General features: G+C 33.8%; 1 protein-coding gene across 17 annotated transcripts in view; it reads left to right on the top strand.

The window, feature by feature from the left end:
• DMD (dystrophin) overlaps positions 1–13,753 on the top strand; it is a 2,312,475-nt gene that overhangs the window by 929,847 nt on the left and 1,368,875 nt on the right. For all 17 annotated transcript variants that reach the window (XM_054251383.2, XM_035288503.3, XM_054251382.2 and 14 more), the window contains 2 exons: positions 6,102–6,236; positions 8,905–9,054. In XM_054251383.2, coding sequence (XP_054107358.2) covers positions 6,102–6,236; positions 8,905–9,054 — 285 coding nt within the window. The remainder of the gene's footprint in view (positions 1–6,101; positions 6,237–8,904; positions 9,055–13,753) is intronic.

The following is a 13,753-nucleotide window of genomic DNA, read 5'->3' as shown; positions in this document are numbered from 1 at the left end:
CAGTATTATCCTTTTCTAATTATAAAATGTGATCTTTGAGTTTCTGCATTATCAATTTTTAGTTCTTCTTTACTCATCCTTATTCTTTTGTTTTTTAAATCCAGTTTACTTCTCAGACTCTTGACAAGTGCCTTCTATATGTCAGAAAATATTATAGTTTCTGAGGATATAAAGACATAATTCATATATCAGTGTTATGTGAGTGCTATATAAAACATAACAATGAATAGGAAGGGAAGGGATGAGATAGCACTGTACATGCCTCAAGAAAGCTACAATAATTCACTAACATGTTACAATAGGGAAGGACTTTTTGTACCCAGGAAATGCTTTCTGATAATATTTAAATAAAACACCTACTATTATTTTCTTATGTTCTTAATGTCCTTAAATAAGCATCACTGTTCCTTATTATTCATGTTGTTCATTTAAATGATACTCTGTGATTCATCAGAAATTTATACTGGAGTACATTTTCCAAAGGGATTTTAAAATTTTCATATTAATAACAAAATTTTCAAGACCAATTATTGGACTATTTTCCCATTTCCTTCTCATCTATAATGACATTTCTAACAATTCCTATTCATATTGAAGTTACCAAATTATTTAGTTCAATTTTCTTCCTTTTCTACTGGTTTGGAATACGTACTTTATTTTATCTTACTGTAAATATTTCTATATACCTCTCTAACAATAATATGGTGGAAACATTAGCATGGTTTAACTCTAAACCTTCCTCTTCCATCTTCCACGTTATGGTTGGCTAGGATTTCATTTTCACCTTTTCCCCCCAAATTAGTCCATACAATTGCTGCTGCTGCTATTGTTTTATCTATTTTATATACTATTTATTTAGATTTACCAATGCTATTTTCCCAAGTTCTGTGACTGGTTTTTCCTTTTGTTCTTTTCTTTGCTTCTGTGTTCAGTTTCTTATTTGTGCTTTTTTAGTGTGAGTAGCAAATGTGTTCAGATTTTGTATATAGAAAATGCCTTTATTTTGTCCTGCATATTGGATAATGATGCAATTGAGCAGGTAATTATGTGAGGACAGATTTTTTAACGACATTGAAAATATTATTTGTCTTCTGAAATTTTTTGTTTTTAAGAAATTTGCTGTCAAATTATTGTTCCTTTATCATTTTCTCTGGCACCTTTAAATTTTCTCTTTGTTGTATATGCTCTGCAGTTTCACTCTCTTTTGTCTTCTACAGTTTAATTCAACTGTGTCTATGTGTGAATTTGCTTCTGTTTATACTTTGTGACCTGGTATGTTAATTAGAACAGATAAATATTTATTTAGTGGTTCTGCATTTTCTTCGTGAAGATTTTCTTTTTCCCAATCTCTTTATCCCTTTCTAAGGGAAAAGTTTCTTAGAGCCCTTAAGACTATCCCCTTCCCATATTGCAATTATTGGATTCCCTTTAATATTTTCTATATTCTTATCTCTATCCACTCAATTTTGGATAGTTTTCTAGAATCTGTCTTCCAATTCTGAAAATTTCTCTTCAGCTGCCCATGGTATAATTTATCCTTCAATAGAGAAATATTTTCATCCTTATCTGTGTATATATTTATCTTGCTATATTTATGTATGTTTACATTTTTTTATAAACATATTCCATTTCTCACTATTTTATTGAGTTGTTTCACAATCTTTTTATGATTTTCTTATTTTATATGATTAATTCTATTTATTCTTTTAGTTAAACAACTTAAACATATACCATCTGTTTGACTGAAACATTTCAACTTAATGAGTAGTAAACATGAAACAGTCTTATTTTTCCAATAACTATACCCAACTCTGTCAAACTTCACTTTCTGTCTGGTAGCTGGCTTCTTAAATAATATTTCTGTCTGATCTCATTACTTTTTATTCTCTCTTAATTATCAAAATTTACTGTAATTTAAATTTAAATATTATAATTTAATCAAATATTCCACAAGTTTAGATTAATCTGTTGCTTCAGCAATTTATACAGAGGCAGGAATGAGAATAAATGGTCTCACGGTCTCCTCCTTTCACCCAGTTTCTGGATACTGATCTCCTGTTGATATAAGGGAGGATGAAGAAGGAGAAATACTCCCTTAATGTGAATGTCCTTCTCTTGGCTGCCCAAAATTGCTATTAGTTTTTGTTAAAACACATCTGTAATGCTTAGTCTGTTGTCCCTTTTCTATATGTTATCACCACTGACCTGGCTTATTCTCTATAGACTTGATTTGGTCTATTGAGGATCCAGATTCGCCTTATTCATATGACCCTTGAGCCCCACAAAAAAGATCTCCTTGGCATTTATGGTACCTCAAGTGTTTAACATGAATTTCAAGCCACCACTTGTAAATAGCTTTATATGAAATTCTCTTGAATATTATATATTTTTTACCAGTGCTTTAGTGATGCCCTGGAATCTCATTTACCTACCACATCTCAACTCAGAACCTGGGGTCACTGGAAGTACCCATACTGTACATCTTTCAGGAATGAGAAATTTGAGAGTTGTTTTGGATTCCTTCTTGGCCATAACACCCACCCCTTCATGAATATAAACACCCAGTAGATGAGCAGTTCTGTTTTAGGTCCTGTAAATAAAATGACCCAGATGAATTTATCCTACTCATCCCTATAAAAGGGTGAGAAAGATATGCCTAACTATTCAAACTCTCTTCTCACTTCCCTCAAATGTCCTCTCCATCAGCCCTCTCTGTCTGAACCAAGGCTTGTAAAAACAAGAAAGACATGTTCTCCCAAAATGAAATGTAGGCAACCAAGCCTTTCTAGTTCTTAGGTGTCAATTTCAGTTTCCAATCTCAAGCAAATAAACTTTATGGGAAACATACACCATGAGGCTAAGCATATTTACTGTACTATTCTCTAAAATTGTTATATTATCTTTATGTCATAAGGTATGGATTCTACCATTTGTTATAACTAATGACTCACTCTAATGGAAGTGAATTTCCTGTGTGGCTTGTAAGGTTTTTGTTTGTTTTTGTTCTTGTTTGCAAGCTTGTCTATAGTGGGAATTCCCTTTACTGGAACTTTTTATTTTCTTTTGTTTGCTCTGGACTATTGAGTTTTTTTATTTGTTGCCAACAGGATTGTAGATATTTTATGCTCTGCCCTCATGTGTGATAAAAGCTTTAATTTCAATTTTTTATGGGTGGATCTTTATTTTTCATGCAAAAATCACCCCAAAATGGCTTCCTTGCTAATTCACAACATTCCAATGGTTAGGGATATTCTTCTTTCCAGGATGGGTACCACACTGCATCATTCTTTCCCATCTCCCTGGCATGCCTCATTTTCCATCTCAAGTTAGTGTTAAATGCCCTAGCTTTTATGTAATATATCCTGTTCTGATACGCCAGTATTTTTATAAGCTTGATTTTCCACTCCGTACTTTCACTTCCCTCTTTTTTTTTCTGACACCTGAGATTTTATATACATGTTTTACAGATCAGTTATGAATTTAAAAGATTTCCTTTATATTTTAACCTGCATTTTGATATAACTGAAACAGAATATGAGGGGGGTTACCTCATCAGCTCCATCTAATATTTTGAACAGAAGTTTACTTTTTTTATTTGTATTCTTCAAAGCCACTCTGAATTCTGTGATTTCAAAGTAATTTAAAATTTCAAACTGTTAAGCTTAACAGTTATTCTAAGTGGCTTTTAGCTCCAATTTGGGCTTCAAGACTATATTTTATTTTGCAAAGGTGACCTGTAAAGCTGGTACATTCAGCCTTTCCAGCTGTGTCCTTCAGATGCATTGAGGACAGAAGAGGCCATCCATCCTGATGGTTAAATCAGCAAGGTAGTTCATTACCTCAATCTGCACCAAAGTTAATAAGACACATTACAAATCACATCGCCTTGTCTTCAAAGCTGTAAGGTACCCTCGGGTATTTAAGAAGATATTTATATTTTCCCACTGGGCTCTTTGCCCAGAATGAAGACAGCCTGTAGTCCAGCAGGAGCTGAAATGCAATGACCCAGATTTAAGATTTCTAACACCTTTTAAAGCAAAATACTTAATTTCACTTTTTTCAATAAACTATACATAAGATACCAAGCAAGTATAATAGGTTGGTAGGCTTGCCAGGCAGGTTAGAGTAATACTTTTCATTAGATAGAGATGTAATACTCTCCGTTGTTTTAAGGGCTGTGAACGAAGGAGAACTTAGGGAAATTTGATTAATTTTGTAGATACTCCTAAAATAGAGCTTCCTTTCAAGCTTTTAGTTTTGGTGGTCATTGTTGGAGCGGAGGCAGGTGGTAGTGAGTGGTGATGATTGCACCATTATACTTACACTTCCAAAGCTAACACAAAATGTCCATTTTTATATTCTTATTCTCTCTTACATCGTTTTGTCTTTCTTACAGTAGATATAATCACCATCTAGAAAGCCACCTTTATTATTCCTTGGTTTAAAAAATCCACACACATATAAATGAAAAAACAATATATTCTTCAGTTTTGCTTAATTTTAGTATTACAGTAATGTTAAACCATACTATACACTTTTTTAGGGCTTGGTATTTTTACCCAATATATTTGAGTCTGAATTCATTCTTACAGTTCTTTTTGATTTTTATTGTCGCATCTGTATTCTCTGTTAAAGATGATGGTGTATGTATCCATTCTCTTTCCAGTGGACATTATTTCCTTTCTTTTTTGATTACTACAAAAAGTGCTGAAATGATCATTGTTGTAACAGTCTTTTTTATGTGTGCTAAATGGTTTCTCTGAAGATACATGTACCAAAAAGTGGAGTTGCTGTCTTGATGGATATGTAAATGTTAGTTGCTGTCTTGATGGATATGTAAATGTTCACCTTACTGACACTAACAAATTGTTTTCCAAAATGGTCATTCCAGTATACACACCCACCAACAATAAATACAAATTGTCATTGATGTGTATCTTCTCTCACACGTGGCATTGTTAAACTTCTCATTTGTGTCAATCAACATGGTATTTCATTACAATCCTGGCCTACACGTCCTTGATTACTAATGAGGTTGAACATATCTTTATGTCTATTGTATATACATATTTATTTTTAAGATTTTGGTTCAAGTCTTCTTTTCATTATTGATTGGGATTTTTGTTCATCTTTTATTTGACTTGCTGGCATTTTTTCATATGCTTGTGTGTTACAAAGGCTGCAATTGTTTTCTTCAAGTTTGAGGCTGTTTTTCAATTACTTCTTGGTGTCTTTTGATGAATAGAAGGTCCTAATTTTAAAGCAGTCATCTCTTTTTTCTTATGGTCAGTTTTTTATGAGATGCCTTACTTAAGATATTCTTCTGTATGCCAAAGTCGGAAATATTTTCGTCTATATTTTCTTGTAGAAATTTTAAAGTTTTGCTTTTTTATGAGTACTTTTGTATATAAAGCAGTTTCATAATACATATCAATGGCCATTTAAAAATAATCAAACTTTGAATTAGTAGTAATATTTCTGATAATATACCTCAAGGAAATCATAATGTGGAAAAATAGTCCATATTCATGATGATGTTTACCACAAATTATGATAGAAAACAAAAGTAAAAATAGCCTAATAAATGTATATTGTTAAAGAAAGTGCCACCTAAATGAAGTCCTAGATTTCCATTAAAAATATCTTCTTCATAATACAGTAAATTATATGATAAAATATTAGTGAAAAGAGAGCTATAGTTAAACTCATTTAGGTTTTAACTATCAGATTATTTATATACGATATATTTTAGAGAATGTCACAGAATAATGGTGACAGTTGATGTGTAAGGATGTTAGATTTATATATGCCTTTATTTTTTTGTTTCACAGACTGCAATATTGATGCATATTTTCATTTTAAAAAGTAAATTACTATATCTTGAATGTATTCATCATTCATGTAATGAAATGTTTCCTTAATGATTTGAATTACAGAGGTATTAGATGGTCAAAATGTCTAGCTGCATCTTAAATTATTTGCTACAAAGTAAAGACAAAAAATATAAAATAAAGTGTTATATTTTCAGAAATGTAATGGCAGAGATTCACATTTACTTTTCTACCATAATATTTAATCTGTGTTATATATTTCTTTCCTAGGAAGTTTGGGCATGTTGGCATGAGTTATTGTCATACTTGGAGAAAGCAAACAAGTGGCTAAATGAAGTAGAATTTAAACTTAAAACCACTGAAAACATTCCTGGCGGAGCTGAGGAAATCTCTGAGGTGCTAAATGTAAGTTGTAAATTAAACCAAATGATGATAATTTATATGGATTATTAAAAGAATTCAAGTACCAAATAGAAGACAAATCCAAAGAAAACAACTCAAGAGAGTGTAATTACTATGTATAACTCAGCACTGGTACTTTGAATAAAGGCTTTGTTCTCTCTAAGAACCTCTAGGTCAACAGATTTTGCAGAAGGTTGAAATAACCTCTTACAGAGGAAATTTGCTTTTGTTATACCACTAAGTTCTACATAGACACTTTTCCTAATTAAATCTACCGCAAACCTGCAAAGATAATGTGAATAAATAATTTTACTGCTTTAGAGCTAATCAGGATGATAATATGAAACATTATTTCCAGTTTAAAACCTGCATGTATTAAATTGGAAAATATTTTATTCTTATTTAAAATCAAAAATTTATAGCTTACAGAATGTTTTGAGTTATTAAATGGATATGTTTTAATATTTGAAATATATCTTCAAAATATTCTTAAAATATAAGTACACTTTCAGGTTTTACTTTGGACACTTTTAAAAATTAAATTTTAAATGAGTTTGCATTTATAAACTTTGACTTTGAATTCTGACACTTAATTAAACATTCAAGATCTATGCATTTTAGTGTACTTCTGACTTATCTATATGTAATGAATATGTAATTTTAGAATACATAGTATATGCACATAGAGCCATATGTAGTATAGCCCTCATGTAAATATACAAAATAAGGAGCATAAATTATTCAAGATGTGAAGAAAATGTAAAATAATTCTTTAGACAGAATAGAATTGTAATCCTAGAACATCAGAGCAGACACCTATGGATCATTTTATCCAACTTCCTAATTTTCCAAAGAACATTATAAAACCTGAAAAGGTATTAAATATTGCAAAGTAGATCTCCAGTGGACTTTAATTTTGTCCCTGTTTGACTAACCATGATTGTAAATTTGTTGTATCCAGAGAAGTTAATTGACCAAACATTTCTATGAACCAGCAGTGTGTTACATCTTCTAGAAAAGATGCAGCAAACTTACAGCACATTAATAAAAGGACAGTGGCCTGAATAAATGATACAATGATGCTGTTATCCTATGAAATTGTCAGATTGAACATGCTAAATTCTTGATACCACAGTTTAAGTGATGCACTGAAAAACTAGGGTATGTTCAGAAAGGAATGATAAGGAAAGGGAGAAACTATGAAGCCATAATGAAGAGTATTTTAAAAAGGGGAAAAAACCGTACCATTAATACTTACTATTTTAAATAAAATTGGTTCTTTGCTAATGTTGCTGATGTTCATCTGGGAAGACATTTTGAGGGCAAAAGGCTAGATCACCATGTGTCAAGGAGAGAAAAAGTATAGAACTTCTAGGTTTTCTTGCAACTCAAGGTATTTATAACAGATGCCTTAATTTTACTATGTTGCTTTTTGTACACTTTTAAAAAAACGTAGCAAGGTATATACTGTATTAAGAAATAATACAGTATATATAAAATTTATTTATATTTAAATTTATAAAAATTTGTATATAAAATAATGTATCCATTAACATTATTTTCATCCATTTTATAAATATTTACAAAACTAAGGTTTGTTAGAAGTAATAAAATATATAAATTATAAGAAAAATTATTAACAATTACATTGTCTACTCAAAATGTGATGGCTTTTTAGGTACTTTACAGGTTATAGTGACTTTTTAAATATAAATGTTATTAGGAGACTCTATATTTTGATTTTTCTCAAAACGTAAGAGGAAAATATTTTGAGGTTGCTTAAAATTCAAGAAAAATATCCAGGAAGAATTACAAATATGTACTAGAACATTTTAATTTATTTAAAACAAGAAAAACAGAATATTTAATAAATTTGTTAAAACATATCTCCATCACTTATTTTATAGATGTGTTTGGGGTGCAGTAAGATTAAATTGAATCACTTGTTTTCTAGCATCCCTACACTTGACAGTGAGATTCATTTTCATCATACTGTCTAGCCAGACAACTTTCAATTTTGAGCAGTATAGGATATAGGTATTACTGGGATGTATGTAACAGAAAATCAGACAATGGCTTAAGCTCACAAATGATCTTTTACCACCACAAAAAGAATACTGAATGGAGGTAACCCAGGGATGATAATGTTTCAGCCATATTATGAGGGAAGTAGACATTCTCTTATTGCTCTCTCTTTCTGAGCATGAAGGACCTCACACTCATAGTCACTGCCTCCCAGTCCAAAGATGAGTGTTCTACCTCCAGGCCATGTATGTGCAAAAGAAAAAAAATAGGAAGGGCAAAATGACTAATTCAGAGAGTACTCCTTTTCATAATTGTGTTCCTTGGACACCACTAGCTATCAGAGAAGTTGAGAAATTGAGTGCTTTATGGCTTCAGGTTTTAGAGTTAGGGGACGTCAAGGAAAAATGTAGTTGTAAATCACATTTTAGGTTTTCAGTCAACAATGCTGTCATAATCCCATGAAGATTCATATACAATGACATCCTCTTTTTTGAAACAAGAATACTCCTTGGTGTTTTTATCCCAACTAAATTTGGCTTTAAATTGCTAATGACTTAATCGTATGTAAATCAGAAGATACTGAGCATTTTATGTTAATGTATTTAGAAAAAGAAGAGAAATAGTAATTATTGCAAATGTGTTTCAGTCACTGGAAAATTTGATGCAACATTCAGAGGATAACCCAAATCAGATTCGCATATTGGCACAGACCCTAACAGATGGTGGAGTCATGGATGAACTGATCAATGAGGAACTTGAGACATTTAATTCTCGTTGGAGGGAACTACATGAAGAGGTATGAAGATAAGTGAAAAATCTCTTTAATCTAATTTGCATTGATGTATAGCAGTTACAGGCCTCTCAGATAAAATGAGCATTAGCTCAGCTTTCAGTTTTCAGAGACATTCAAATGCCACACACTGGGTACACAATTATTTACATGTTTATTATATCATGTGATTTCACAGAAACATAACTTAGGATTCTTAAAAGGCAACTGAGACATACCAAGAATAGTAACCTTCTTGGGTCTACATACTCTGACCAGAGTTCTTTTCCCTACTCAAGATAAACCATTATGTGTTGAGTATCCTTTCTTGCTTTTTTTTGCTTTCTCTCTCATTTTATCCCTGTCCCTCTACCCCACACATTTTTGTTGTGTCATATGTAATTTTCTAGTAATACATGCAATTCTGTTAGTACCCCATACTTTTTTTCTTCACAAATAATACTAAAATTTTCGTTTATAGATAAATTTCATATTTCACACATGGTATGATTTTTCAAAACAATGCTAAAACAAAATAGCAAATTTCTCCTAGTCAGTGTTTTTTTGTTTGTTTGTTTTTGTTTTGTTTTGTTTTTAATATATTTTATTGCACTTTAGGTTCTGGGGTACATGTGCAGAACATGCGAGATTGTTGCATAGGTACACACATGGCAATGTGGCTTGCTGCCTCCATTCCCATCACCTATATCTGGCTTTTCTCCCCATCTTATCCTTCTCCAACACCCTACCCCCCACAATCCCTTGCCTAGTCCCTCCCAACAGAGCCCAGTATGTGATGCTCCCCTCCCTGTGTCCATGTGTTCTAATTGTTCAATACCCACCTATTAGTGAGAACATGTGGTATTTGATTTTCTGTTCTTGTGTCAGTTTGCTGAGAATGACGGTTTCCAGGTTCATCCATGTTCCTACAAAGGACACGAACTCATCATTTTTTAGGGCTGCATAGTATTCCATGGTGTATATGTGCCACATTTTCCCTGTCCAGTCTATCATCGATGGGCATTTGGGTTGGTTCCAGGTTTTTGTTATTTTAAACAGTGCTGCAATGAACATACATGTGCATGTTATAATAGAATGTGTAATAGAAATGTAATAGAAATGTGTCTTTAAAATAGAATGATTTATAATCCTTTGGATATATACCCAGTAATGGGATTGCTGGGTCTAACGGAATTTCTATTTCTAGGTCGTTGAGTAATCGCCACACTGTCTGCCACAATGGTTGAATTGATTTATACTCCCACCAACAGTGTAAAAATGTTCCTATTTCTCCACATCCTCTCCAGCATCTGTTGTCTCCAGATGTTTTTTTTTTCAAGAATATTTTTTTTATTTTAATTTTTTGTTGGATTTCAGGTTTTGGGGTACATGAGCAGAGCATGCAAGACAGTTGCGTAGGTACACACATGGCAGTGTGCTTTGCTTTTCTTCTCCCCTTCACCCACATTTGGCGTTTCTCCCCAGCCTATCCCTCCCCACCTCCCCCTCCCACTGGCCCTCCCCTTTTCCCCCCAATAGACCCCAGTGTTTAGTACTCCCCTATCTGTGTCCATGTGTTCTCATTTTTCATCACCCACCTATGAGTGAGAATATGCGGTGTTTCATTTTCTGTTCTTGTGTCAGTTTGCTGAGGATGATGTTCTCCAGATTCATCCATGTCCCTACAAACGACACAAACTCATCATTTCTGATTGCTGCATAATAATCCATGGTGTATATGTGCCACATTTTTCCAATCCAGTCTATTATCAGTGGGCATTTGGGTTGATTCCAGGTCTTTGCTATTGTAAACAGTGCTGCAATGAACATTCGTGTACATGTGTCCTTATAGTAGAACGATTTATAGTCTTTTGGATATATACCCAGTAATGTGATTGCTGGGTCAAATGGAATTTCTATTTCTAAGGCCTTGAGGAATCGCCACACTGTCTTCCACAATGGTTGAACTAATTTACACTCCCACCAACAGTGTAAAAGTGTTCCTTTTTCTCCACATCCTCTCCAGCATCTGTTGTCTCCAGATTTTTTAATGATCGCCATTCTAACTGGCATGAGATGGTATCTCAATGTGGTTTTGATTTGCATCTCTCTGATGACCAGTGATGATGAGCATTTTTTCATATGATTGTTGGCCTCATATATGTCTTCTTTTGTAAGTATCTGTTCATATACTTTGCCCACTTTTGAATGGGCTTGTTTGTTTTTTTCCTGTAAATCTGTTTGAGTTCTTTGTAAATTCTGGATATCAGCCCTTTGTCAGATGGGTAGACTGCGAAAATTTTTTCCCATTCTGTTGGTTGCCGATCCACTCTAGTGACTGTTTCTTTTGCCGTGCAGAAGCTGTGGAGTTTCATTAGGTCCCATTTGTCTATTTTGGCTTTTGTTGCCAATGCTTCTGGTGTTTTGTTCATGAAGTCCTTGCCTACTCCTATGTCCTGGATAGTTTTGCCTAGATTTCCTTCTAGGGTTTTTATGGTGCCAGGTCTTATGTTTAAGTCTTTAATCCATCTGGAGTTAATTTTAGTGTAAGGTGTCAGGAAGGGGTCCAGTTTCTGCTTTCTGCACATGGCTAGACAGTTTTCCCAACACCATTCGTTAAACATGGAGTCCTTTCCCCATTGCTTGTTTTTGTCAGGTTTATCAAAGATTGTATAGTTGTATGTATGTTGTGTTGCCTCTGGTGCCTCTGTTTTGTTCCATTGGTCTATATCTCTGTTTTGGTACCAGTACCATGCTGTTTGGATTACTGTAGCCTTGTAGTATAGTTTGAAATCTGGTAGTGTGATGCCCCCTGCTGTGTTCTTTTTGCTTAGAATTGACTTGGCTATGCGGGCTCTCTTTTGGTTCCATATGAAGTTCATGGTGGTTTTTTCCAGTTCTGTGAAGAAAGTCAATGGTAGCTTGATGGGGATAGCGTTGATTCTGTAAATTACTTTGGGCAGTATAGCCATTTATACAATATTAATTCTTCCTAACCATGAACATGGAATGTTTCTCCATCTGTTTGTGTCCTCTCTGATTTCGTTGAGCAGTGGTTTGTAGTTCTCCTTGAAGAGGTCTCTTACGTTCCTTGTGAGTTGTATTCCAAGGTATTTTATTCTTTTTTAGCAATTGCGAATGGCAGTTCATTCTTGATTTGGCTTTCATTAAGTCTGTTATTGGTGTAGACAAATGCTTGTGATTTTTGCACATTGATTTTATATCCTGAGACTTTGCTGAAGTTGCTTATCAGTTTCAGGAGTTTTTGGGCTGAGGCAATGGGGTCTTCTAGGTATACTATCATGTCAACTGCAAATAGAGACAATTTGGCTTCCACCTTTCCTATTTGAATACCCTTTATTGCTTTTTCTTGCCTGATTGCTCTGGCTAGAACTTCCAGTACTATATTGAATAGGAGTGGTGAAAGAGGGCATCCTTGTCTAGTGCCAGATTTCAAAGGGAATTCTTCCAGTTTTTGCCCACTCAGTATGATATTGGCTGTTGGTTTGTCATAAATAGCTTTTATTACTTTGAGATACGTTCCATCGATACCGAGTTTATTGAGGGTTTTTAGCATAAAGGGCTGTTGAATTTTGTCAAATGCCTTCTCTGCGTCAATTGAGATAATCATGTGGTTTTTGTTTTTGGTTCTGTTTATGTGGTGAATTATGTTGATAGACTTGCGTATTTTGAACCAGCCTTGCATCCCCCGGATGAATCCTACTTGATCATGATGAATAAGTTTTTTGATTTGCTGTTGCAATCGGCTTGCCAATATTTTATTGAAGATTTTTGCATCTATGTTCATCATGGATATTGGCCTGAAGTTTTCTTTTCTCGTTGGGTCTCTGCCGGGTTTGGTATCAGAATGATGTTGGTCTCATAAAATGATTTGCGAAGGATTCCCTCTTTTTGGATTGTTTGAAATAGTTTTAGAAGGAATGGTACCAGCTCCTCCTTGTGTGTCTGGTAGAATTCGGCTGTGAACCCGTCTGGACCTGGGCTTTTTTTGTGTGGTAGGCTCTTAATTGCTGCCTCAACTTCAGACCTTGTTATTGGTCTATTCATAGTTTCAGCTTCCTCCTGGTTTAGGCTTGGGAGGACGCAGGAGTTCAGGAATTTATCCATTTCTTCCAGGTTTACTAGTTTATTTGCATAGAGTTGTTTGTAATATTCTCTGATGATGGTTTGAATTTCTGTGGAATCTGTGGTGATTTCCCCTTTATCATTTTTTATTGCATCTATTTGGTTGTTCTCTCTTTTATTTTTAATCAATCTGGCTAGTGGTCTGTCTATTTTGTTGATCTTTTCAAAAAACCAGCTCTTGGATTTATTGATTTTTTTGAAGGGGTTTTCATGTCTCAATCTCCTTCAGCTCAGCTCTGATCTTAGTTATTTTTTGTCTTCTGCTGGGTTTTGAGTTTGTTTGATCTTGCTCCTCTAGCTCTTTCAATTTTGACGATAGGGTGTCAATTTTGGATCTCCAGATTTTTTAATGATTGCCATTATAACCGATGTGAGATGGCATCTCAGTGTGGTTTTGATTTGCATTTCTCTAATGACCAGTGATGATGAACATTTTTTCATATGTTTGTTGGCCTTATATATGCTTTCACTGAAACGTGTCTGTTCATATCCTTCGCCCACGTTTGCATGGGATTGTTTGTTTTTTTTCTTGAAAATCTGTTATAGTTCTTTGTAGATTCTGGATTTTAGCCCTTTGTCA

Source organism: Callithrix jacchus, chromosome X (genome assembly GCF_049354715.1).
Source record: "Callithrix jacchus isolate 240 chromosome X, calJac240_pri, whole genome shotgun sequence".
In the NCBI taxonomy this organism is placed as follows: domain Eukaryota; kingdom Metazoa; phylum Chordata; class Mammalia; order Primates; family Cebidae; genus Callithrix; species Callithrix jacchus.
The sequence above is the reverse complement of the archived record's forward strand: the minus strand, read 5'-3'. Positions and strand labels throughout refer to the sequence as shown.